The sequence below is a fragment of the Sceloporus occidentalis genome, unplaced genomic scaffold (genome assembly GCF_023333645.1).
Source record: "Sceloporus occidentalis isolate IW3139 unplaced genomic scaffold, rSceOcc1.0.p SCAF_1, whole genome shotgun sequence".
Lineage (NCBI taxonomy): Eukaryota > Metazoa > Chordata > Lepidosauria > Squamata > Phrynosomatidae > Sceloporus > Sceloporus occidentalis.
In genome coordinates this window covers 26,641,055-26,666,648 of record NW_028316981.1, presented here as the reverse complement: position 1 = coordinate 26,666,648, position 25,594 = coordinate 26,641,055, and the positions used below count along the sequence as shown (strand labels likewise).

The following is a 25,594-nucleotide window of genomic DNA, read 5'->3' as shown; positions in this document are numbered from 1 at the left end:
GAGCTCCGCTCGGCCACCTCCCTGGCCCAGTTCAAAAAGGGGCTGAAGACCTTTCTGTTCAAACTTGCATTCCCTGATACAGGCCCCAACTAGTTCCCCCCCCCCCCCCAATGTCTATGTCAGCAGTGGCAAGCTGGCTTGAATTGCTTTTAATGTATCTGTTTTTATTGTAATTGTATTTTATGATGTTGTACACCGCCCTGGTTATATAGAAGGGCGGTATATAAATAAAAAATTTATTTATTATTTATTATTAGATGGCCCCCGCCTTGTGATGTAATGGTTTGCATGATGGACTAGGACTCTGGAGACCAGGGTTCAACCATGGAAGCCCACTGGATGACCTTGGGCATGTCACACCCTCTTAAGCCTGAGAGGATGGCAATGGCAAATGCCCTCAGAAGAAACTTGCCAAGAAAACACCATGATAGGTTCAACAAATAACTTCAGAGCACACAACAACAACAACAACAACAACAACTATGCTCAGAAGAGTATCCATAGTTGTAAGATCCAGTTGACCTACCCTGTTTTCAGGGCTGCTACCACCAGAGCATCACATATAGAACAGCAGTTGAGTTTTCCAGTGCCGCAATAAATAAACAAACAAACAAACAAACAAACAAACCTGTGAATCACTTTCTTTTCAACCATAGAGATGGGTTATTAACACTGAAAATAATCCAGGATGAAACCAGGTTAAATCTCTGTTGTTCACAAGCATCTCAAATGCACCCGGTTAAGGTGGGGGGGGGGGGGGCTGCCAAAAAAGCCACTTAATCTGGGATAATCAATATTGATCCCCCCCAGCTTTTTAGAAAGATCCACATCATTGGTAGTGTGAATAACAGATGTGAACAGACCCAAATAGACCTGGGATAAAACACTGCATAACAAAAAAGGGATTCCGAATGCATTTGCATTGTTCATTCTATCTTTATTAGAATGCTTGCACATGCAAAAAACTGAACTTGTAGAGAGACGCATTGATATAGATCAATGTAGATCAATGAGGTTCCACAGTATGAATAACAAACCCAGAATGTGTGAGATGACTCCCATCATGGTGCTAAAAACAACAACAGCCCCTCAGCTATCCTCTCTGGGAGTTTAAGATTGCTCCAGTAATATAGTTATTTACTATACTGTATACAGTTATTTGAAATAGTTCTGTGCTATTGATTAACAAAGCATTATCTGGAAAGGGCACTTATAAAAGTTTCAGTGAATCCTTTCCTGTCATTCTGTAAATTTAACACAGTACAGGACACGGCATTACAATATACCTCCATCCGGTTGTGTACTAGCATCAGTAACACAATCCACACTACTAACAACTCTAATACCATAAGCATCTGACAGAGAGGGGGGCTGGGAATGAAAAGATCTGTTGACATCCACTCTGATGAAATCCTGTAACAATTAACTTCCCTTGTCTCCCTGCAAGTCACTGAACATTTCTTTACCATACTGCTCGTCCCCTGTATTATCCCATGCTCACTAAAAGGAAATCATGTCCTGGGAGTGTAAGAGTATACAGTAGCTGCAGTGTCTGGAAAATGAAAGAACAGTGTTCAGTGACAGAGAAAAAATACCATGGGATGAAAAGAATCAAAAAGTGCTTTGGATACAGACAAAATGACTGCACACACTGCATTTCAGTGATTGAGGTTAATATGACTTTTGATTTGACAAGTATGAAAGAAAGGGAAATGGTTTAGCTACAAAAGATGAATCGAGTTAGGATAATGCTGAGTGTCAACATTTGCCACTTTCCCGTGTTCAGATTTCAAATAGTCAGATTCTACATTACTAGCAACACAGAATCATAGGGTTGGAAGAGACCACAAAGGCCATCCAGCCCACCCTCCTGCCATACAGGAACACAAAATCAAAGCACCCTCGACAGATGGCCATCCAGCATCTGCTTAAAGACCTCCAAAGAAGGAAATTCCACCACTCTCCGAGGGAGTCTGTTCCACTCTCAAGCAGCTCTCACTGTCAGGAAGTTCCTCCTAATGTTGAGGTGGAATCTCTTTTCCTGTAATTTGAATCCATTTGCTCCATGCCCTGTTATCTGGAGCAGCAGAAAACAGGCTTGCTCCTTCTTCCACATGACACCACTTCAAATAGTTAAACAGGGTTATCATATCAACTTTTAACCTTCTCTTCTCCAGGCTAAACATACCCAGCTCCCCTAGTCTCTCCTCATAAGGCATGGTTTCCAGACCCATCACCATTTTGGTCACCCTCCTCTGGACTCCCTCCAGCTTGTCAACATCCTTTTTGAATTGTGGTGCCCAGAACTGTACACAATATTCCAGGTGAGACCTGACCAAAGCAGAATAGAATGACACTATTACTTCCCTTGATCTAGACACTTATACTTTTATTGATGCAGCCTAGAACTGCATTGTCCTTTTTAGCTGCCACATCGCACTGTTGATTCATGTTCAACTTGTGGTCTACTAGGAATCCTAGATCCCTTTCATATGTAGTCTCTTTAAGCCAGGTGTCCCCCATCCTATATCTATGCATTTTATTTTTTTCTGAGTAAGTGCAGTCGCTTACATTTCTCTGTGATGAAATTCATTTTGTTAGTTTTGGCCCAGCTTTCTAGTCTATTAAGGTCATTTTGAATTTTGATCCTCTCCTCAGGAATATTAGCTACTCCTCCTAATTTGGTATCATCTGCAAATTTGACAGGTACGCTCTCTATTCTATCATTCAAGTCACTGATGAAGATGCTGAATAGCACTGGGCCCAGGACAGAACCCTGTGACCCCTCACTGGTCACTTCGCTCCAGGATGAAGAGGAGCCATTGCCGAGCATCCATATAGATGATGCTGTTCTGCACACCCTTTGATCCTTGAAATTTCTCTGGTTGTTTTAACTGTCTAGTTTTAAATTATTTTTAAGGGAAGTTTTTAATTTGCTTTAGTAGTTTTATCTAAGTATTTAATTTTAAAATGTTTTTATCTGTTGTAGCTTGCCTTGGGGGCCATAGTGAGCAGAGAGGTAATATTGTACATAAATAGTTTAAATCATGAAAGAATATCAAATTTTCCAAAGCCTAAATCCAACCGCCAGCCCCCAAGAAGAACAGGCCCTCTGGATTAATGAGATTTACTGAAGTATTGATTTACTATTCAGCAATTGACTCAATGCATGTACTGTAGTTAGGACCAGCAACTGGGTTTGGGTTTCAGATTACAAACTGGTACTTTATTATTTGTACTTATGAAGTCTGTTTTTCAAGTGTTTTCTGTTTTGCCTGTTGAACTGAATACTTGTTTTTTTCCATTGATTTACAAACAAATGCTCCTTAAAAATACAGTATTACAAGTAGGGAGGGTTGAAGAATTTGCAAATTCTTATATAAAAATCCTACAAGCTGTAATAATGTGTGGTCCAGAATTTAATTACTTGATCTCACACTTTTGAATTTGCCAATGCAAATCTTAGCTCAAAAACCATGCCATCAAAACATTTCAAAGAGGTTTGGTAACGGTGTTTTATTATATTTAATTTAATAAGAAAGAAAAGAACCTGAACATTCATATTTTGAAATTCATACATTTATAAATAAATGTTTTAAAATGTATTTAAAAACAGATTGTGGAACAGACTGCAGTTTATTGTAACAATTTATGAACACATGCCAAAAAACGCACAAACCAGAAAAAGACTGATTCATGTACCTGTCATTTTAAATACAGGTTAGCATAAAAAGAAGGAAAACCTCTTACCTGCAAACTATTATTCAGCAAATCAAAGTCACTGTATCGTCTTATAATCTGCAAAAGAACACAGAATTAATGCTGGTCTAAGACATTTTGGATATAATTGCACATGAACCACACTAGCTGTATATCTCAGGCTAACATCAATTCCAGATTCTCTCATCAGCACAAGAGCTTCAGGAGAATACCTCGAACAGCAAGGCATGGTAATGAAAAGATTTCATGAGGAAGATGGGGAAGAGCCTCATACTAGATGCAAAAACTCTCGAGAAGACAGGAGGTAAAAGAAATCTCCAGATCATTTTCTTCATTGTAGTTATCGTTTTGCCAGCAAAATGTCAGTTTAATTCCACACAGAAACGACCCATAGTAACATTACATTTGTAATTCAGGTTTAATGGTTTGCTTGTGTCTTCCTAGACATTATTCTTACATCCATGTTTCTATAAATATAAACTCTTCACTGAAAACAGTATACAATGTTTTCAATTTAGCTCCTTTCAACATTTCTGGTTTAAGAATAATCTTTCATTCTTTACAGAAACCTTTCTTCAACGCATTACAGAATTACCGCACTATGTTTGCTTATGAGTATATAATTACTATTAAACACGTATGACCACTGACAAACATTTACAGAGTGCCCATTTGTCCATGGTTATATATGTATTTGTATGAGGGAGCTGCTGCTCAATCAGAACTTTCCAGCTCATATACATCGCTTGCACATTATGGATTCAACCAATACACATGCAGATTAGAGGCGAAAACAAAAAGAAAAACCAGTGGGACAGAGAGAGAAAAGCAAAGTCCCTGGAGAAGCAAAAGCTTGCTAAGGTGAGTTGTTCTATTGTGGAAAGAGAAAAGGTCAACAATCAATACCATGGCCAAGGCATATAGCCTAGTGTTGATTCAATTAAGAAGCATGAAACTGGACTCAGCTGGCACCCTGCTTCTTAATTCTATGAAGAGATGCTATCCCTCTAGGCTAGGCTTACACTTTATATTAGCGAGACATAACTACTTTTGGAAGAGAATAATCTGGAGGTTTATGCTCTGCAGGCACTTTACTGTGCTTGGTCTCTATGTTTGTGGTATAATCTGACTTGAATTCTTATCTTGAGATGAGAATGAAGGGGTGGATGAAATAGTAATATGTGGGCTATTGTTGGTCCAAACGCTGTGGGTTGGACTTGACGGTCTTTTAGTTCACAATGGCCTTTCTTGGTAGACCACAGAAAAAATACCACCACACATATAAACTCTCTTTCTAAAACTAATAAACAAAATGAGAGATGACAATTTCATACACACCTGGCTGTTAATCCAGTACCAAGAAGATAAAGATGAAATACAGTCCATGCTTCGTATCCATGGGATCGGTTCTGGACTCTCCCCCCATCCCGGCAGAGTGGTGGGCACCATACACATACACCCATTAAAAGCAGTGGGGCTTGCTATCTGTGGATGTTTGAATCCGTGAATGGCAAGCCTGCTGATATCGCAACCCCAGTGTATTATAATTCAATTTGGCTGCACTAAATTTACCTGCCTTGGAAACATTTACATTTTGTCTGAATGAACTGAGACAGAGCAAAATAAGGCTGAATGCAGAACAGAGTGAACAGGAGCAACACATCAAGTTATAATGCTGTTGCACAACTACAGTGGATCCTTGTTATACGCTGGGGTTTGGTTCCAAGATCCCCCGTGTATAACAAAATCCGTGTATGCTCAAGTCCCATTAAGTATAATGACATAGCAAAATGGTGTCCCTAATAAAAAAATGGAACATCAAGGTAAATTTATACTTTTTTGGAACATTTTCAAACCGTGTATGCTTAAATCCGTGTATAAAAAATCCGTGTATAAGAAGGGCCAACTGTACTTCCACTTAAAATTGAACTGAACAAAAGTATCACATGGGATCTGTTGAAAAGAATACAATTTGTGCACTGGCAAGTCTACCTGTAAGATTTTGTCTTCCTATACAAGCCTGCCTGAGTCTTGAGATTTACAGAGGAGGGTTTTCTTATGGTGCCATCACTGTCACAGGCCCAAGTGCTGAGAAGAAGGGAAAGGGTCTTTTATGTGGGTGCGCCCAAGCTATAGAATTCCCTATCAAAGGAAGTTGGCTGGGCCTGCCTCCTCTCCTTCTGCTGGCAGCTGAAGACTTTTTTAAAATTTCAAACAGGCATTTTATTTGGTAATTAACTGGCTGTACAGAAGGATTTTTGTAAAAAAAAAAAAGGCATATGCACTGCACATTCATCTTGTTTATTCATTTTTCTACTGTTTTAAATTATTAGTGCTTTAATACTGAACATTGGCAATCATTAGAAGACTATATAAAAAAAATTAAAACAGGACTGCACAACATTAAAACCGCACTCCAGTCAATTTCTGGGGTGTATTGTATTGTTTTTAAATTTATTGTTAGTTGCCTTGAGTCACATTATTGGGAGAAAGGCAGGATATAAATGAGTAAAATAGATGGATAGATGGACAGACAAAAATAATCTGGAAGGTTTAAATAGAAATGTTGCAATTTCCTGCAGGGCAGGGGATTGGACTGGATGGCCCTTGTAGTCTCTTTCAACTCTATGATTCTATGGCCTGTTACAGACTGCCAAAATAAAGCTGCTTGGGGTCTCTTTGGAGGTATGCTGTTTAAATGATGCATGCATCCTAAGAATCCGGAAGCTGCACCAAAGCCACACTCCAGTGCTTAGGAATGGAGTGTGGCTTTGGCACAACCTCCGGACTCTTAGGACCCATGCATCATTTAAAGAGCATACCTCCAAAGAGGCCTGAAGCAGCTTTATTTTGGCAGTCTGTAACAGGCCTATGATAGCTACTTTAATTCCTTTTTTAAAAAAATTATATCATCAACTTTTTGTATTTTGTTTTAACTGTGTTATAAACTGCCTTGGGCCTCTTTTCAGAAGAAAGATGGGATACAAAGTAAATAAATAAAATACTTGATAAATGAAGCCGAATTAAGTTGAGCAATCAAGGTCTTAACGAGGAGGCCTTGTTATGTTGACTTTCACAGAAGAACGGATGGGGTTTGTTTGTTTTTGGTTTCTGTAACGATTTTTAAAAGTTACCTGCCAACTATTTTCCATGGAAATTCCTCTTTGCACTCGAATGATGTATTCCTAGAAATGAGAGAGAAAATAGATTTAGAAATCTGAGATGACAAGAAATAATTCAACACTGTTTTAAAGTAATCTAGATTTGGCAGCATGCTTTAATATACCTCAAGTGCATGAACTTTGTTTTCTTCCAATGTTAAAGAAGTCTCTGCATTTTGATTCCTCCCGCCACCAAATGCTGAGTTAATTCATGATTTGCTCCATCTCCAAATTTCTGACTGAATACTTGTACTCCTTCAAATAAAGCAGGGGTGGGAATCAAGTAATCCTCCAAACGTTGGATTACAACTCCCAATAGCAGTATACAGCATAGCCAGTGGTAAGGGAAACTGGGAGTGGCAGTACAACATCTTGAGGGCAACGCAATTCCCATGCCTGCTATAAGGTATAGACACGCCTTTACTCTAAATTCAAGACAGACTGAAAAATTCTGGGTTGCTGGGGCTTCACTATAGAAAAGGATGCAGATTGCCCTTGTAGTTCTCAGCTTTTTCCCTAGCTTAACACTCTGCTTATAAACCAAGCATTGTACAAGACAGGAAACTATCAGGTAAAGGTATCAAAAAGCAAGGGTGTATTATGCCAAGATGGTATTTTGGATATGCCCACTGGGTCGTCTTGTGGCCTATCAACTACAAGTATGAGGATCTCCAGAACCCTGGAATAATTTCTAGAATACTCTAGACAACTAGAATATTCTGACTATTGATATTATGTAATTGTCTACTAAGGGAATTATATATGTTCATCAGGTATTTAAGTACACAAAAGCTACTTAGTAAACCATAAAACAATACTGTATTTATCCTACTTAGAAAAAAAGAGCAAAGAAAATAAGAATGTTCTCCAGAGAATTAATTTGTAAGCCATTTGTATGAATCATGGCTGCCTTCTAAACTGAAGGCACTAAGGCATGTTGCCTTAGAGAATAATCACACAAGAAAACAAAGCAGAAATGGAGCCAGAGAGCAGTGGCTTTCTCCATGCCTTTCTACATGATGTTGTAGTGCGCCAGTTCTCTTCCAGCCGGACAGTTGTAAAGGCACATATTTTTTCTAGCTGGAAAAATCTGTATAGCCGTCTCCCACGCAAAGAGAACTGAAGTGTTACTACATCATACTGTAGCTACTCTCTGGCTCCATTTTTCCTTTCTTTTCTTGCGCAATAAGACTCCCAGTTTCATTCATCTTTATTTCGGATTTTAAACACTAATTCCTAAAGCATACTGAGCAGTTTACAAATTAAAATGCCATATTACAGATGTACATGATTACTATTAAAATTCTGTAGAACAACTGAAGTCAGGTTGTCATACTCCTAGTGCAGCTGCATCATATTGCTATTTTACTAAGGAGCTTGACAGACTGCCCCAAAAGGGCGGGCTGGAGCCGCCCGTTTTTGTTCCCAAGGGAGGCCACAGCAGCCAAACCACATAGCCTCCGTCTACAGAAAAAAGAGAACCCGCTAAAAGCGGGTTCTTTTTGCAACATGGGGCCATCACCATTAGTGTGCCATTGGCACATCGATGACACAAGTGAGGCGGCACGACGTGCTACACTGCACCGTGCTTGCGTCATCATGGCAGCCCCTATATGAATGGGAGACCGCCATGATGGCGCCACCACTGCACACTAGGATTCGGGAGCATGCAGATGCTGTGCGCACCCGAACCCTGAAAATGGCACCAGGATGGTGTTTCCTGCCCATTTGTACTAAGTTTCTGTCATGTTCCTTGCAAAGTTTTAGTTATGTTACCTTGAACACCAAATATTGCAGCCCTCTCCAACACATTCTCAATTGACAGATGATCTGCATTTTACTGACCAGATCTGAATTTACTTCCATTACTAGCCCTATACAACACATGAAATGGTCAAGGGAATCACCTATCCAACACTCATAAGTCTCAAGCATTGTTTCCAGTATACATAAGCAAAGAAGTCAAGTATGAAAATGGAGTACCCATTTCTCAATCCCTATATCAGACAGTTGCAATTGGTTATGGTTTCTCAGCTTACTTACAAGGTGTGAAACAAATACTGTGAAAATACATACGTGTTTCCATACTTTTAGGGAACAGCTTTCTACATAGTATATGAAGCAGCCCTGAGGTGAAACACTGGAGCAAGAGGCAGCAACACCATCAGTGCTATCAAAACATGATTTGAGTATTCATAACTTGACCAGGCAAAAGCACACCTCTCTCTGTATCTTTCCTCCTCTGAGTAAAAGGCCATCTATGATTAGGTATTGATGAAGTTCCAGTCAGAACTCAATCATTTCCACTCATCCATCAACCTGAATATAGACAAGTCCAGACAATACGTTCACTATACAACTATATACAGATAAGTACCACCTTTTAACAGAAAATGATAGATAGTTGCACAAGCTATGAAGATTATGGTACCCAGAAATCCTGTCGGGATAGATGCGGGATTTAAAAGTAAAAAACGGGTGTTATCACACTTATCCGTTCCCAAGCTGTATGCAGCCCGTACCCATCCAGGGCAGCCCATCTGCAACCCGGATCTTTTTTTTAGGAACAGGAAAATCCTAGCTCAGCAAATGTCCAGACTGTAGACAGGTTGCCCAGGATGGATACGGACTGCATACAGTCTGGGAACAAGTAAATACAATAAAACACGTTTTTGATTCTTAAATCCCACATCTATTCCAGTGGGATTTCTGGGTGCAATAACCTCCTGTATTACTCCAGATTTAACTCAAAGAATGCCACAAATCCACTGTCAAGATAGTCAAACCCTACAATACAACCAAATCTACACAGACCCATCAGACAGACACTCTAAACCTGTGTATTTAAATCAGACATTTGGGAGACTATATGGCATAGTGGTTTGAGTGCTGGTGACAACTCTGCAGACCAGAGTTTGATTCCCAGCTTGGCCATGAAATCCACTGGGAGACCTTGGGCAATTCACATGCTCTCAGTCTCAAGGGAAAGTGATGGCAAACCTCCTCTGGACAAATCTTGCCAAGAAAGCCCCGTGATAGGGTCACCTTAGGGTTGACATAAGTTGGAAATGACTTGAAAGCACATGACACACAGCGAGAGAGAGACAACCTAACAAAATGAAGAACAGATTAATAGGGGCATGGAAATATCCAGTAAAAATCTTCTACAGCAATGTTTCCCAGGCTACCTGATGTGGGGCACAAGCATTTTTTTTCCTCCAGCATGCTAGGGACCAATATCATATTTGTATTGGCTTTCTTTCCCATATATTTTTAAATTAACCATCAAATTATAATTAGTGGTCATCTATTGAAATAAATGTTTCAGGATGCCATACAGACTAGCCTAAACGAATCAGAGGCACATATACTCAGAAAATTCACCTGAGAATCCTTCCACAGCATTTACCACAAATCTTTATCCAGAAGCAACATAGTGTGATAACAGATGAAAGAGACAATCTGCTGGAACACTGGCTCACAGATGAGTGCCAGCCACTAAATCTGAAAGACAAGCAGTTAAATGGCAATAATGTTCATCTGGTATATGCCACCCAAAAGACCCCTTGAAGTCCTAGCAATCAATCAGCATTACTACAGCTATGGTAGAAAACTAGTAACAGGCCAAATTCATAGAGAAGCTGTAAAAGTAAAAAGTTGCAGATATGGCAAATAACTTGGCACATGGTTCCTCATCTGTCTACCAATAACTATGAACAAATAAAGAAACAAAAGAACCCATAGCAATTTGAAACTAATAAGACATTTTTAATAAGCTTCTGTGGACACAGTATACTTTATCGAATCTTGATCTCTTGGAGTCCTAGTCCAACACTCAAACCTCTATATCACACTGACTCCCTAATTTATTACAGGTAACAAAACAAGTGGTTATTTGCAAGCCATAAGATATAGTTGTTCTGCCTCCCATGTTCTTGGACACAAGCACAATTCAAAGGTTGAAGACATACAATGCTGCCGCAGGACTGAAGCTAAGCAGGTTTGGGCTAGTTCAGTTCTTGGGCGGGAAACTGTCTTTGACTCTTGTGTACATTGCCTTGCATTCCAAGATGGAAGAAAAAAAGAGACAAAAGTGTAGCAAAATAAAATAAATGAAGTGGAACAGTTTCATTCACAAAGATAAACCTCCCCAAATACAGTCACACATGCATAAACCACGCATCCTAGCCAGTCTTATCCTTCCCTGCCCTTCAGCTTTCTGTGTGCAGAAAATATTTTGCTCCTCAGCCAGGAAACTAGTATTTTCAGCTTTCCTCCTGCAAAGCACTTGATCTCTTGTCTTGTGATAAAAGGAGCAACACTCCTTGGAGCTGCACAGCTTATAAAGAAGCCCAAGGCAACAGCAAGATTGATGCATTCTGACAAATGGGGAAGTGTCAGATTATATATATCAAGGGGCCTACTGCACAGACTACTTAGTGTAATAATCCAACTCTGATGTTGGTTTTACTCCAACATGCCCTCTGAGACCAGATCACTACCTCACACATTCTGTACAACGATTTTTAGGTGCTATACTAGAAGAGATAATAAATCTGACATCAGTTTACTATGCTCATCCACTGAAAAACACTTTCAGCCCATCAAGAATCTAATAGCATTTTTTTCAAGGCCACAGTTCAGTCAGTCCCGAGTGAAGTCATGAAAGTGGGGTGCCAGGGGTTCTGCAGGGTATGTCTGGAGTGTAATCAAGGAAAACGCCAGAGGTTGCACAGTAAGTTCTATGCCTAAACTCCATTGTGCCTAGACCCAGAGACAGACGAAAGGCCCTCCCTCTATTGTGACTGCTACCACCCTGGCCTTGGAGGAAGAGAAGAACCAGCAATATCTGCTGGACTTGATCCCCTTCCCCACTGCCATTCCTTTCTCCTTTTGCGTCATGTCTTTTTAGACTATAAACCCAAGGGCAGGGAACTGTCAAATTAATAATCTGTAAAATACTCTGAAAGACTTTCTGGCTGAAGAGCAATAAAATTAATAATAATATAATAATAATATAGTCCGCCTTGCGTATCCACGGGGGATCCGTTCTGAACCCACTCACTCCAGATAAAGAAAAACGTGGCTGGTGCAACAGGCACATGGCTGCATGCATGTGCCCCCATTGAAAGCAACGGTGCTTGAATCCATGGGTGGCAAGGCCACAAATATTGAGGGCCCGCTGTAATAATAATGGAACATAATTGTGATAGCTGCTTTGGCTCTGACTCTCTTGCATTTGGAACAGCAACATTCAGCAGCCTATCTCCACCAGCACTAAAAGCAGGCAGTAGGAAGGTCTACTACCAACTCAGCTACTGCACCTTCCACTGCACACAATGGCCTTATAAAATCAACCCTATAAAATCACAACCCTATAAAATCAACATTCCTCTCAATATGGGAAAGGGGTTAACATTCCACATTCCATCCACAAGCCCTCAAACCCTTAAGGACCCAAGCAATCTTAAATCAACCTGTGATTACAGCAGCCAAGATCACCAAGGAATGTGTTGCCACTAGAGTGGCTTGGCACATTACTTCTTCCCCAGTCCTAAACCTTACCCTGTGGGTAGTCCAAGAAAAATCCCCTAAGTGAATATAGGCACATTCTTCATCTTGCAAGGAGTCCTTGGTCAATGAGGCTCTCTCACCTGAATTTTCCTCTGATTGACATAATGAGGAGAAAGGGTATCTCACTCAGGCTGAAAGCCCAATTCTGACCAGACAGAGATTTGTCTATTGGATTGGGCACTTGTGTGGAGACAATACGCTATGAATCCATTTCACAGGGTGGTAGTCTTTGGCACTGGGCCTTGGTAGTCTGTACACCCATCTTTCAATTTTAGGACTCTCCCTAACAGTTCTTGGGGTTAAATCAGCCATGGGCCAGTTCGGCTCAGTAGCTATCAGATCTATTTCATTCCCAGATGGCACGAGAGCCACTAAGTGGCTGATATTCATGTGCTCCTCCATTCTTGCCATTCCAAGGTCCCTTCAAGTAGAAAGGCTAGGAAGAGGGGCTTCATTGGATGGCAGATGGATTGCCTGACACCAGGATCCATCCTAGATGCTGCATCAAGGCTTTGATAGCAATTAAAAATAAAGCTGTGGCCATGTTTCACTTGTAAGGGGGCAGAGAAGACCATTTCAAATGTGGCACCAACATCTCTCCTTTATTTATCTGACACTAATCCTCCTACTCCCACCCACTGCCATCCCCAAGTCCATCTTTCAAAATAAGTGGAAAATTTACCAGCACTATTGCAAAATATTTATAACACTATCCTGGAACTATGTCAGTTGGACATACAGCATCATTATTCTCTGTGGAGTTACAATGAGGAGATGCAGTACTAAGCACATTTACTTGAAGTTATGCTTGAATTAAATAAAGGATGCTTCCCCCGCCCCCAGAAGAATGATGGTCATATGACTGTGGAGCCCTATAGACTATTCACAAATAAAGGTCAAATTTCAATGGGTATTAGAGGGCACACAATAAAAAGAATTTTACTGATCTAAGAACAAAGCCTTCTTAAATAAAATTTACATTTTATACACATGATATGTATTAGTATGACATGAGAAAAATACCATAGTCAGCCCTCATTATCCATGGATTTTTATCCACAGACTCAACCATCCACAGTTTGAAAATATTTTTTAAAAGTATAAATTTCCAAAAAGCAAACCTTGAATTTGCCATTTTATATAAGAGATACCATTTTACTATGCCATTGTATTTAATGGAACTTGAGTATCCATGGAATTTAGTACTGTGTCCACAGTGGGTCCTGGAACCAATCCCCAGCAGATACCAAGGACCCACTGTAGACCTAAATATGAATGCATAGGAACTTCTACATTAGTAATGTCTATATTTTAAATCAATATTCCTAGTAGGAATCTTTCCATACATTCATGAATCCCTTTCTCTTAAGTCTTCTTTCTCAGAGTCAGACAGGTGGCCACTGGTGGGATTCCTGCAGCCTTCCCAATGCAGCTGGCACAGTATCAAATGTGATACCTTTTTCATACCAGGCAAACCCCAGTCCTTCTGGCATTATCTATTAACTGTTCCAAATTGGCGGTTTTTATTGTTTGCTCTCTTCGATATTGTCTATTCTACTGCTCCATTTATTTATTTTTATAACTACATTTTTTTAGAATTTCAGTTTTAGTCATCATTTGCTTGCTATTGTGAAAGCCTGGGCCGAAGGTCAATATATGAATTCCATATAAATAAATAAATCATAAAGTGGTGTCGCTGTAGTACAGTGTATACATCACAGGCCTCCACTCATGATGTTTTGCTCTAATCATCTACAGAGCTGGTAGCAGCATAGTACAGAGATCTATAGCATACCCAGCTTGTGTTCAGGTGTGCCATAAACTCTTGCTGCCTGTGCCACTTCTGTCAATTGGCTGCACTTTGGCCACTGGTATAGTAAATGACACATTTCACAAACAATCCATGTGACGTAATGGACTATGACTCTGGAGACCAGGGCTCGATTCCCAGCTTGGCCATGATACCTACTGGGTGGCCTTGGGCAAGTTACAGCCTCAGGAGAAGGCAATGGCAAACTTCCTCTGAACAAATCTTGCCAAGAAAACCCCATGACAGGTTGGCCTTAGGGTTACCAACTTGAAGGCACACAACAACAACAACAACAACAACAACAACAACAACAACAGGGCCCTCACAACTGGGGTCCCTCAAGGAGCCATTCTGTCTCCCATGCTTTTCAACATTTACATGAAACCGCTGGGAGAGATCATCTGGAGACATGGGGCGCGCGGTTATCAGTACGCTGATGACACCCAAATAGTCTTCTCTATGTCTCCGACTGATGCAGTGACTGAGGATGGCGTCTCTCCTCTCGTGGCCTGTCTGGAGTCGGTAATGGGCTGGATGAGGGAAAACCGACTCAGTCTGAATCCAGAGAAAACGGAGGTACTTGTGATAGGTTCCCCTGGTCCAGGAATGGCGGTGGTTCCACCTGTCCTGAACGGGATCACGCTTCCTGTGAAGGACTCCGTGCGCAGTCTGGGGGTGCTTCTCGATTCGTCGCTTCACCTCACGGCTCAGGTGAATGCGACGGTCAAGAGCGCCTGTTATCAGCTTCGGCTTATTCGCCAGCTGCGCCCATATCTGGCCCAGGGAGACCTTGAAACGGTAGTACATGCTCTGGTAACCTCTCGATTGGATTTCTGCAACGCGCTCTACATGGGGCAACCCTTGTACCACACCCGGAAGCTACAGATGGTACAGAATATGGCAGCCAGACTGGTCACTGGCACTTCCAGGGCCAGTCATATTACACCTGTACTTAAAGATCTACATTGGCTGCCTATTCGCTTCCGGGCGCAATACAAGGTGTAGGTTATAACCTATAAAGCCCTACATGGCTTGGGCCCAGGATACCTTGAGGACCGCCTCTCCCCATACATTCCGCCCCGCACCCTCAGAACATCTGGGCAGCAACTACTGAGGGTCCCAAGGGCTAGATTATCATCGCCCCGACCCTCTGGAATACGCTGCCCATAGAGCTCCGCTCGGCCACCTCCCTGGCCCAGTTCAGGAAGGAGTTGAAAACCTTCCTGTTTCGATCAGAATTCCCCGATATAAGTTCCAGCTAGTTTCCCCCCCCCCCCCCTCTGACAGCAGGGGTAGCTGGCTGGTGGGGGTTTTTAATATTGGTTTTAATAGTTGTATTGTATTTGTATTGTTGCCTATGTTAATTTTTGTTTTAATTTGTTGTTGATACGCTGTATTGTTTTGATTGTTGTTCACCGCCCTGATCATAGGAAGGGCAGTATACAAATAAAATTTTTATTTATTATTATTAACAACAAGGCTACTTCTAAGCAGAGGCTGCTATTCAAGCCATATGTAAGTTCAGATTGTTCAGTTGCAACATGTGTGCATTTTGTGTGCTCAAACAAGGAATTGCCGGCCAATCTATATGCACTAGGAATCCACATGCAGCAAACTGCAAAACCTACACATGGCATGCATGCTAATTTCCTACAAGCAAGGGCTTTCTTTTCAGGAATTTATAGCTCATAAAGAACCCTGAATCCTCTCAATTCAACCTGAAGTGTAACTATAGCAAGTCAACAAAAAATTGCTCAGTGTTCAAATACTCATACCAGACTACAATTGTGTCACTATTCAAACTAAACAGAATCAGCTAATGAAACAGAAAAGCAGACATTAACTGTCTATAACTAGCAGCAACAATGGCATTTGAAATAACTTTAAAAATGAAAAAAAATAATTTGAGATGTGATTAATCCCTACCCCCAACCATTTTTCTATCTTTAGCTCCCAGTCAATTCTGTGTCCTAACACCCACTGGAACTCATTACAACACATAAATATGTTTGATGGGCAGGACTCATTTCTACCACTGATCTTAATGTGGAGGATGAGAACCCAAAACTGGGTTGTGCCCTAATGGTGCTAGTCACTCCAGAACCACTCTTGTTTTAGTATTTTGTTTTGCTCTAAGAAAGAGGCAGACAAATAGAAAACAATGCCGGGATACAAACCGCCATATAGTACGTATAGGATACGTACTAGGGTTAGGAAGGGGCGGTGCTTCCGCACCCCCCTAACCCTAGTACGTATCCTATACGTACAAGATGGCGGCGCCCCTTCCACATGGGCGCCGCCATCTTTACGTACTGGACGCATAGCGTCCAGACGTGTCACGTCCTTTGTGACGTAGCGAGTGCGCCCCTGGCGCCTCGCTACGTCGCAAACGCGACTGCAAAAGAAGCTCCATTTTGGAGCTTCTTTTTTGCTCCGCGCGGGAGCCGCGCGGTTTGGCTGCTGCAGCTCCCGCGCGGAGCAAACGGCGGCGGCGGGGAAGCGTCGCAAAGCGGCGGTTTGTATCCCGCCAGAGTGTGCAAAGGGGGGGGGGCAGCTGAAAATTATTGATCTATATATTGTCTCTGTCCTAGTGATGCAAAATACATGATTTTAAATCTTTGTTCTAATGGGTTCATGCTCTTTTTGCCTTGTGAGTAGAATCTGCCATTGGAACACAAACATGAAGCTTGTTTATGGATACCAAACCAGTTACAAGCCACTATCAATTTGTCAATCTGCCACCACTGAAGATGTGAGACAAATATAAAGCTAGTAAGGATGTTTGCATTTCCAATAGAAAGTAGGATAACAGCTACTATTATCACACATATAAGCAGTCCCTCCATTTTACTACTAGATTCAAGATAAATAATTGGAAGGTGAAACAGGTGTTTTGGAATACAGTCAGTCCTCCATATCCATGGATTTTTTATCAATGGATTCGAGTATCCATGGATTGAAAATATTCCAAAAAATATATAAATTCCAAAAAGCAAACCTTGATTTTGCCATTTTATATAAGGGGCACCATTTTAAATGTTATTGTATTTAATGGGAGTTGTGCATCCACAGATTTTAGTATTCACATGGGGTCCTGGAACCAAATCCCAGTGGATACCAAGGACCCACTTTATTTCCTAATATATGGAAAATGGGGAGGAGTGATCTGCAGCAGAAAACAGTTGCCAGGATAAGCACCAAGCATCCCTTCCACTACTATCCAGGATAGAAAAGGCCCCTTTCTAAATAGGTTTTGCTTTTAATTAAAATAAACCAACAACTCAGCAGTCACTGTCTTTTTTATACCTACCAGTAGTTTGCCCTTTATACCTAGTTTGCTCTTATATATACTGACCAATTAGCAAATTATTTATTTGTTACTGATATTTATATAAATATAAATACATTTCTTGCAAGGTAACTTGGCTGACATCTAAAAATGTCCTAAATGAACTGATAAAATCTGAAACAACCCTGCAAGTCATGGGAATCTACAGCTCCAGTAGAACAAACAAATCTGAACATTTTCCTTAAAACGAAGCTCTCTTTAATACCAGGAAGGAAGAAGCAAACTAAGCCCCTCACAAGGGGTTTCAAGGGGTCACAGGAGTAAAGCCTCTTTGAGCTGTTGCTGCTCACAACATTTCAGAACCGAGGAGATTCACTTTTCCTGTGAATCTTATGTCATGAGAGATATGCTCATATTTAGAAGTCAGGCCCTACAGAAAGGCCCAGAAACCCACTACAGTAATATGCTCCCTGACTTCAGTCAATCTACCTGCCCCAATCTGAACTAGTGTCATTTCTAGGTGCTTTTCAAAATGCATCCAAAGTGAACACACTCCTGAATAATCTAGCAGTTATCAGGTACAGATAGGTTTCCAGTTCCCAGAAAACAGTACAACTGACTACCAGGTGAAGCTGGGTAAAAATGAATCCCTGGTCTTTTTGAAAACATGATAATCAGTGACGCCACACTTCCAATTTGCACATTACTGTAACTGTCCAGACAGACCAATAACTTACTCCAAAGTTAACATGGGTACGCACCATCGACAACCCAGACTCTCTTATTCAGATTTAAGTTCATTCGCCCACACATTCCATCTTTGTCCAGTCCATCAGTAACACCAAGAAGAAATACCTCACTAGTATTTGAGGAAAGGACAGAAACTGGTGTCATAACACACCAACTACAGTAGACTCTACATAAACAACTTCCTCTAGAAGTATTATGTAGCTGTTAAATGATAGGGGATTCAAAATGGGACTACTTTCCAATACCACCCTCTGATTATGCCAGACAAGTGCAAGCAAAACCACGAAAAACACAATTTCTAGTGCTTGAAAACCCGGAGTTTTAAAACAATGAATTTAGACAGAGTAACTTCTGAATATCTGAAGCGCCATGTTTCTCAGTGTTTTTATGACCATGATAACATTTTTTTAAAAAATCAAATTTGCAAACTTCAGTCAAGCACATAGGCTCTTTCAACAATTTCAAAGACACTTGTGCTGCTTATTCTTCAGAAGATCTGTCACTTATATTTATCCAGTAAAATGTTTACATCAAAAGACAGCATCTGTCCAGCAAGTTATGCTTGTTCTGGTCTTGCTTCACAGTTCAGATTACAGGGAGGTCAAGGAGACTGGCAGGATAACAAAGGCAACAAGGTACAATATAGTAGCAACAAAACAAAACCCCATGAGCAACCTATTATTTCCTTGAACAATTGTTTTGAGTCTATATCTCCAGAGGGGTGAAGTAAAAAATATATGGCTGAATAGAGCTTTGAAATGGCCAACAAAATCCACTAGAATCCTTGTTTCTGGTGTACTTCTCATTAAAATAACATTTCTCTACTGGGATATTCCTCTGTGTCTTTAACAAAACAGAAATTCAAAGATAGCAAGATCAAGGCTCAAAAATTATTTTATTGTTCAGCTCTTAACACAAAGACACATCCCATGCAGTATTTTGGTTAAACACCCATTTTTTTAAAATAATGTTCATTGAGATTATAAAATATAAAACTAAAGACATTCTAAAACATTAACAGATCCAAAAGAGAAAGGGGGGGAAAGCATACAAAACTTACAATCATATATCCCTACAAACCATTCAGCCCCCACCCCTACTAAAAAATAAAATGAAAGACTTCTCACTTCTCTCCAGATGTGTTACCAGTACTCATCCTAAAATCCCCTCTAAAATTAATATCAATAACCAACAATGAATTTCTATAATATTATCTTCATTAAGCTATATTTCTTTCTGTTATATAATAACCTGGAAAAAATTGAGATACCAATTGTATCTCAAAACCTAAAGTAATAACTTCTTGTTCTTGTCGTTTTATATAGTCTATAAAAGGTTCCCATACGGTATATGTTAAAAGATTTCCTGTGTATTCCTTCTAATTAAATTAGTTAATTTATCCATTTCTGCTATTTCCAACAATTTCTCTGTCCACTCCACAGAATCTGATAATCTATTCTTTTTCCAGTATCAAGCGAATACCACTCCATTGGAGACCCATTTTTAAATGCTTGTCGTCACTGAGACTTGTCTTGCCTATCTCACTTTTTGAGCCAACAACCTCCACTGCAAAACCCACAAGGTCCAAAACCCACTGCAGAAATCATCCAGTTTGAGGCCACTTTAACTGCCCTGGCTCAGTGCTAGGGAATCCTAGGAACTGTAGTTTATTGTGGCACCAGAGCTCTCTGACAAAGGCGGCTAAATGTCACACAAAACTACAGCTTCCAGAATACCTAGCATTGAGCCAGTGCAGTTAAAGCGATCTCAAACTGGTTATTTCTGCAGTGTGTTTTGGACCCAAGGCAGAATGAAGAGACCAGAGTAAACCTTTGAATTCCCTTTATATCTTCTGGATTAAAATAAACTGATCAGAAATGTTTTAGTGACTAATTCTACGTGGTTTGTTAAAAGTTTTAACAAAGCCCACTTCTCAGAAATCAAATCAATAAACCTTCTCAGGCTGGAGCAGCTGGAACAGAAAGCTGAGAAGAAATGCTGAAATCACTAACTTCATTTTAGCAAGACAGCTTGAAGTATTTTCCCTTTTTATTTTTACTGTAACCCTTTTTTTAAACTGATGTCAAGCCATTGCAGATATAAAAAGAGTGGAGGGAAAGAAAGGGGATGTGGGCTAACATGATGCCCAATTTGCCAAGGAAAGATTTGTGTGGGATTTTCAAATAATGTGGAGCTTGCAAGTTAAATCCACAAGAGTGATTTTAGGCCTCACGCTTTTTCACTGCCCACACATTCCTGTGTTGTCATTTGAGGAGCACTGAATGCCTGAAAGGAAGGAAAACAGACTCTCTTCCAATTTCTAAAGCTTTCCAGGCCAATTGCCTGGAGGCAACTACTGTTTGCCTCAGGCCAATGGAAGAGTAGTTATTTACAAGCCTGTAGAAGAACCTCATAAATAAGTACCCAAGTTTTTCTATGTTTGGATAAGGTTAGGACAAAGAAGTACAGCAATATTTTTGTTCTGGTTATACAGTTCTCATATTAAACCTGATTTTATGTATCTGGCCATCACAGATATTCAGACTGCTGTTCTTGCCCTGAACAGAGGACAATAGCCTCTTGCTGCAGAACAGTTTACTCATACAAACAATGAACAAATTTAAGTCTACAACAAGTATGCTATAACTAACACAAAGCCTCCTTATCCCTAGCATACTTAGCCCTCTCATTCAGAGATGAGATCTTATCTTACGGACCAGATTTTTAAGATCTGTTGCACCCTAAAAAGGAACAATCCACAATAAGTGGGCCCTTGATATCCACTGATGTTTGGCTTCAGGGCTCTGTGGAGGGTACCAAAATCCATGGATCCTCAAGTCCCATTATATATAATGCCATAGTAAAATTGTGCCACTTCTACAAAATGGCAAAATCAAGCTTTGCTTAAACATTTTCAAGCCATGAATGGTTGACTGAATGGATGCAGAATCTGTGGATACGGAAGGCCAACTGTACTAAACATTCAAAAGGTACATATTGATAAGTATGTAGAGAGATTGTGTAGCACCTTTGAGACTAACTGAAATAAAGAATTTGGCAGCATGACCTTTCATAGACTTCAGTTGACTTCCTCAGATGCATATATATATCTATGAGGAAATAGACTGAAGTCTATGAAAGCTTATGCTGCCAACCTCTTCATTTCAGTTAGTCTCAAAGGTGCTACAAGATCTCTCTATATACTGGTTCTACAGACTAACATGGCTATATCTTCGAATTCTACATATTGATAAGTATTGCTTATTTCCATGAACAGCAAGAAGACTAGGAGAGTGCTGCAGGATTTATTGTAGAAAGAGAACTAATGCTATAAATTTGTAATTATACACGTGGAAGGAAGAACTAGTGAAACAGGGAGCATAACCACTGACACTACATCACTACATGTCCAAAGAGAGACAAAGAACCCAAAATGTGCGGCTTTGGCCAACCCACAGCTTTCTCGGCTGCTCCAAAAATGAAAACTGAAACCTATTTTGCTTTCCTTACCACCTCCTACACCTAACCCATCCCAGAAACTAAGAAGCCCATTCAGAAAAAGAAAGGCACTACTAGTCTATGTAATCCCTCCACATTCTCTGGAGTTAGGGGTGAAGGACCCATGTGAATGTGGGAAATCTGCAAATAAAAAAAACATTATTATTTTGACCTGAGAGAATACCTCTAGGTATCTCCAGGTCCTCCGATGTAACTCTATGGTCAACATCTACCAGACGCTGATCACAGAATCACGCTGGACGACCTACAAATGCCTAGAGAACTGTTTTCTCTAGGAACATCTAGCTTCTCCAGCGCATCTCTATGATCAACTTCCAGCAGAGTTGTGCTGGAGGACCGAGAGATTCCTAGAGAGAACATATTAATCAAAACCACAAATAATCAAATCCGCAAAAGTCAAAGCCGCCAATGAGGAGGGGCAACTGTATTCAGTGAGTGACAACCATTCAGAAAAAAAGGCGCTAATCCAGTGAGGAATTATTAGCCAAACCTCCCTGACTGCAAGCCTTCCGTTTATCAAAGTAGTTACCAACCTGAAGCAATAACAACTGAACAATTTAAAATCAAAACAGCTCTATAAAATAAATAAAAATAGACAAATATTATACATATATTTGTGGGTTTTTCGGGCTATGTGTCTATGTTCTAGAAGAGTTTATTCCTGACGTTTCGCCGGCATCTGTGGCTGGCATCTTCAGAAAAATATTATTTTATATATTATTTTTAATATATTATGTTTTTAACAAAAATGTGTGGTCTCAGCATCACAGCAATGACCAGAGCAACTCTCCACACTGTCTAGCATAACACAGCATCATGCACTTAACTGACCTCTGATCAATTGTTCTCAGGGAAAATAAGGCATGCCAGTATCTAAACTGTGATCTCAGTAACAGCTCTGAACATAAAGGTTTAGGGCTTGCTTGCCTTTTTTTCCTGGTGCCCTTTGTACTCCCTAAACATGTCAGCCTGCCTCTGAATAGCAGGTACTAGGGATAAACAAAAGGGAAAGGTGTTGTTGCATTCAAGTCCTGCTCTGAGCTTACCAGAGACTGGCTGCTGTTTGGAAACACAATACAGTACTTGAATCTTGCTTGCTCTCATCATCTGGAACACATTTTTCAATCCTAAAAACCAAGGGGTTTCTCGTATCACAGGTAACTAAGGTCCAAAAACACACTGCAGAAATAATCCAGTTTGAGACCACTTTAACTGCCTTGGCTCAGTGCTAGGGAATTGTGGAAATTGTAGTTTCTTGTGGCACCAGGGCTCTCTGACAGAGAAGGCTAAATGTGTCACAAAAACACAATTTCCAGAAGTCTCTAGCATTCAGCCAGGGAAGTCAAACTGGTCTCAAACTGGATTATTTCTGCAGTGTGTTTTGGACCTTAGTACACCTTAGCTCTCCCCTTCCCACTTACCACTGATAAGGCATATTTCAGAGTATTTTGTTGTTGTTGTGTGCCTTCAGGTCATTTCCAATTTATGGCAACCCTAAGGCGAACCCTATTACATGGTTTTCTTGGCAAGATTTATTCAGATTGCCAAGCTGGAATTCGAACCCTGGTCTCCAGTCCAGAGTCAAATTCCGACAATCAAACCACTAGGTTACACTGTACATATTAAAAATTTACATTTAAAACAGTGTAAACATTTTATAACTTGGAACCACATTTTGTCCCATTTGGCCCAGTGCAAGATTTCTAAGTGGATCTCACACCTGTTTTGAAGCAAGACACTGCAACTGGAAATCTATGCGCCTCACCTAAGGAAATCTGAGGAAAATTGAGGGCATGACCCAAATAAAAGCTAAAAACACTCACAGACATGTAAATTCCTGCTTCCTGGCCATGAAGAAAAAATGGAGGATGTCTCCAAATAAGACCTGAAACCACTCATTATATAAATGTAAACTCATGCTCCTTCTTCATGTTCAAAATAGAGGGCATTCCAGAAAAATGTAGGGCACGACCAGATAAAGTCTGAAGACACTCATGTAGAAATGTAAATCCATGCTTTTTAGCCATGCTCAAAATGAAGGACATTACAGAAGGATGTAGGATGTTTCCAAATGATGGCTCAAAACACGCATATGTTCTATCAATTCATGCTCCTTAGTCCTGCTCCAAAAGGAGGGCAGCCAATAAAAATGGAGGATAAGATCTCAAAACACTCATAGAAATAGAAAACCAGGCTCTTTTAGCCAAGCTCGAAATGGAGGACACCCATAAGAAAAATGGAGGACATAGCCAAAATAAAAGCTAAGAACACTCTAGAAATATTCAAGTTCCTTCTTCTGAGTCCTGCTCAAAATGGAGGACCTTTAGGCTGAAATAGAGGACGGCTCCTGCGAAAGATGGAGGACCTCTGGTCATCCTGCTCTTAGCCCTGCTCAAAATTGGAGGACCTTTAGGAATCCCTCCTGGACAGAAGAATGCTGAAATGGAGGACCCTGTTCTTAGCCCTGCTCAAAATGGAGGACCTTCAGGAATCTCTCCTGGACAGAAGGCTAAAAATGGAGGACCCTGTTCTTAGCCCTGCTCAAAATGGAGGACTCTGGAAGAGGAGGAGGAGGCGAGGGAAGGGAAGGGAAGCGCCCCAGGGAGGGAGGGAGGGAGGTCTCACCGTGTGGGAGTGGAGGGTCTGGCTGGCCTCGATGACGGCCGAGAGGGGGGCCGTGTCGTCCAGCAGCACTTTCCCAGCCAGCGGCTTCTCCATGAAGGCCATGGCCGGGGAAGAAGGAAAGCCCCCTCCGGGTCCTGGTCCTGCTCCTCCCGGCCTTTGGCTGCTCCTGAATCAGGAGGAGGCCAGCGCTCAGCAGCAGAAAGAGAAAGAGGAGGAGGAGGAGGAGGCTGTCAACAGAGCGCCAGGCCCGCCCCTTCCCTCCCTCCCTCCCTCCCTCTTAAAGGCCCAAGAGCCGAGTCCTAGGCCTTCCCTTAGTAGTCCTCTCAGCAGCTGCTACTACACCCTTGGTTCTGTCTGGGCAAGATTGGTTCAGAGGAGGGTTTTGCCATGGCCTTCCCTGAGGCTGAGAGAGTGTGACTTTGCCCAAGGTCTTACTATAGCCTTCCTCTGAGGCTGAGAGAGTGTGACTTTGCCCGAGGTCTTACTATTGCCTTCCTCCGAGGCTGAGAGAATGTGACTTTGCCCAAGGCCTTACAATTGACTTCCTCTGAGGCTGAGAGAGTCTGACGTTGCCCAAGGTCTTACTATTGCCTTTCTCTGAGGCTGAGAGAGTGTGACTGTGCCCAAGGTCTTACTGTTGCCTTCCCCTGAGGCTGAGAGAGTGTGACTTTGCCCAAGGTCACCCAGTGGGTTTTCATGGCTGAGCTGGGAATCAAACCAAGGTCTCCAGAGTTGCAGTCAACACGCAAAACACTAAACCATGCTGGCCATCACTATATAGGCATACAGACACATAAATAAATAAATAAAAGCTTTATTTTTACCCTGCCTCTCAGTCGGCGACAATCGAGGTGGCTTACAATTACAAAGAAAAAACACACGCTCCACATCCCAGTTATTCCCTCCTTTCCCTACAACATTGATTAAACACATTAGAGATTAAAAATAATAACATTAAAATAATCGGAGATGGGCAGATTGGCTACAAAGGACTCAGTGGGATGGTGCATTCAGAAAACTATCCAGAAAAGTTTTTTGTTGTTGTTTATGAAGGTATTTTTGGTGTTATTTGTTTATATTATGTTATATAATTATATTATATTATGCAATACTGGGACTCAGGGGAAGCTTACCAAAAGCAGATTA

The 25,594-nt window shown here is 41.0% G+C and overlaps 1 protein-coding gene across 10 annotated transcripts in view; it reads right to left on the bottom strand.

Moving 5' to 3' along the window:
• PXK (PX domain containing serine/threonine kinase like) overlaps window positions 1-24,648 on the bottom strand; it is a 70,210-nt gene extending 45,562 nt beyond the window's left edge. For 9 of the 10 annotated variants that reach the window (XM_089518516.1, XM_089518524.1, XM_089518531.1 and 6 more), the window contains exons 1-3: window positions 24,449-24,648; window positions 6,855-6,905; window positions 3,751-3,798 (exon numbers count right to left, since the gene is read on the bottom strand). In XM_089518516.1, coding sequence (XP_089374642.1) covers window positions 3,751-3,798; window positions 6,855-6,905; window positions 24,449-24,550 — 201 coding nt within the window. In that variant the 5' untranslated portion in view covers window positions 24,551-24,648. Of the gene's footprint in view, window positions 1-3,750; window positions 3,799-6,854; window positions 6,906-10,265; window positions 10,355-24,448 lie in introns of those variants that run through there. The other variant, XM_089518546.1, reaches the window with a different exon arrangement.
• Window positions 24,649-25,594: the final 946 nt, after the last annotated feature.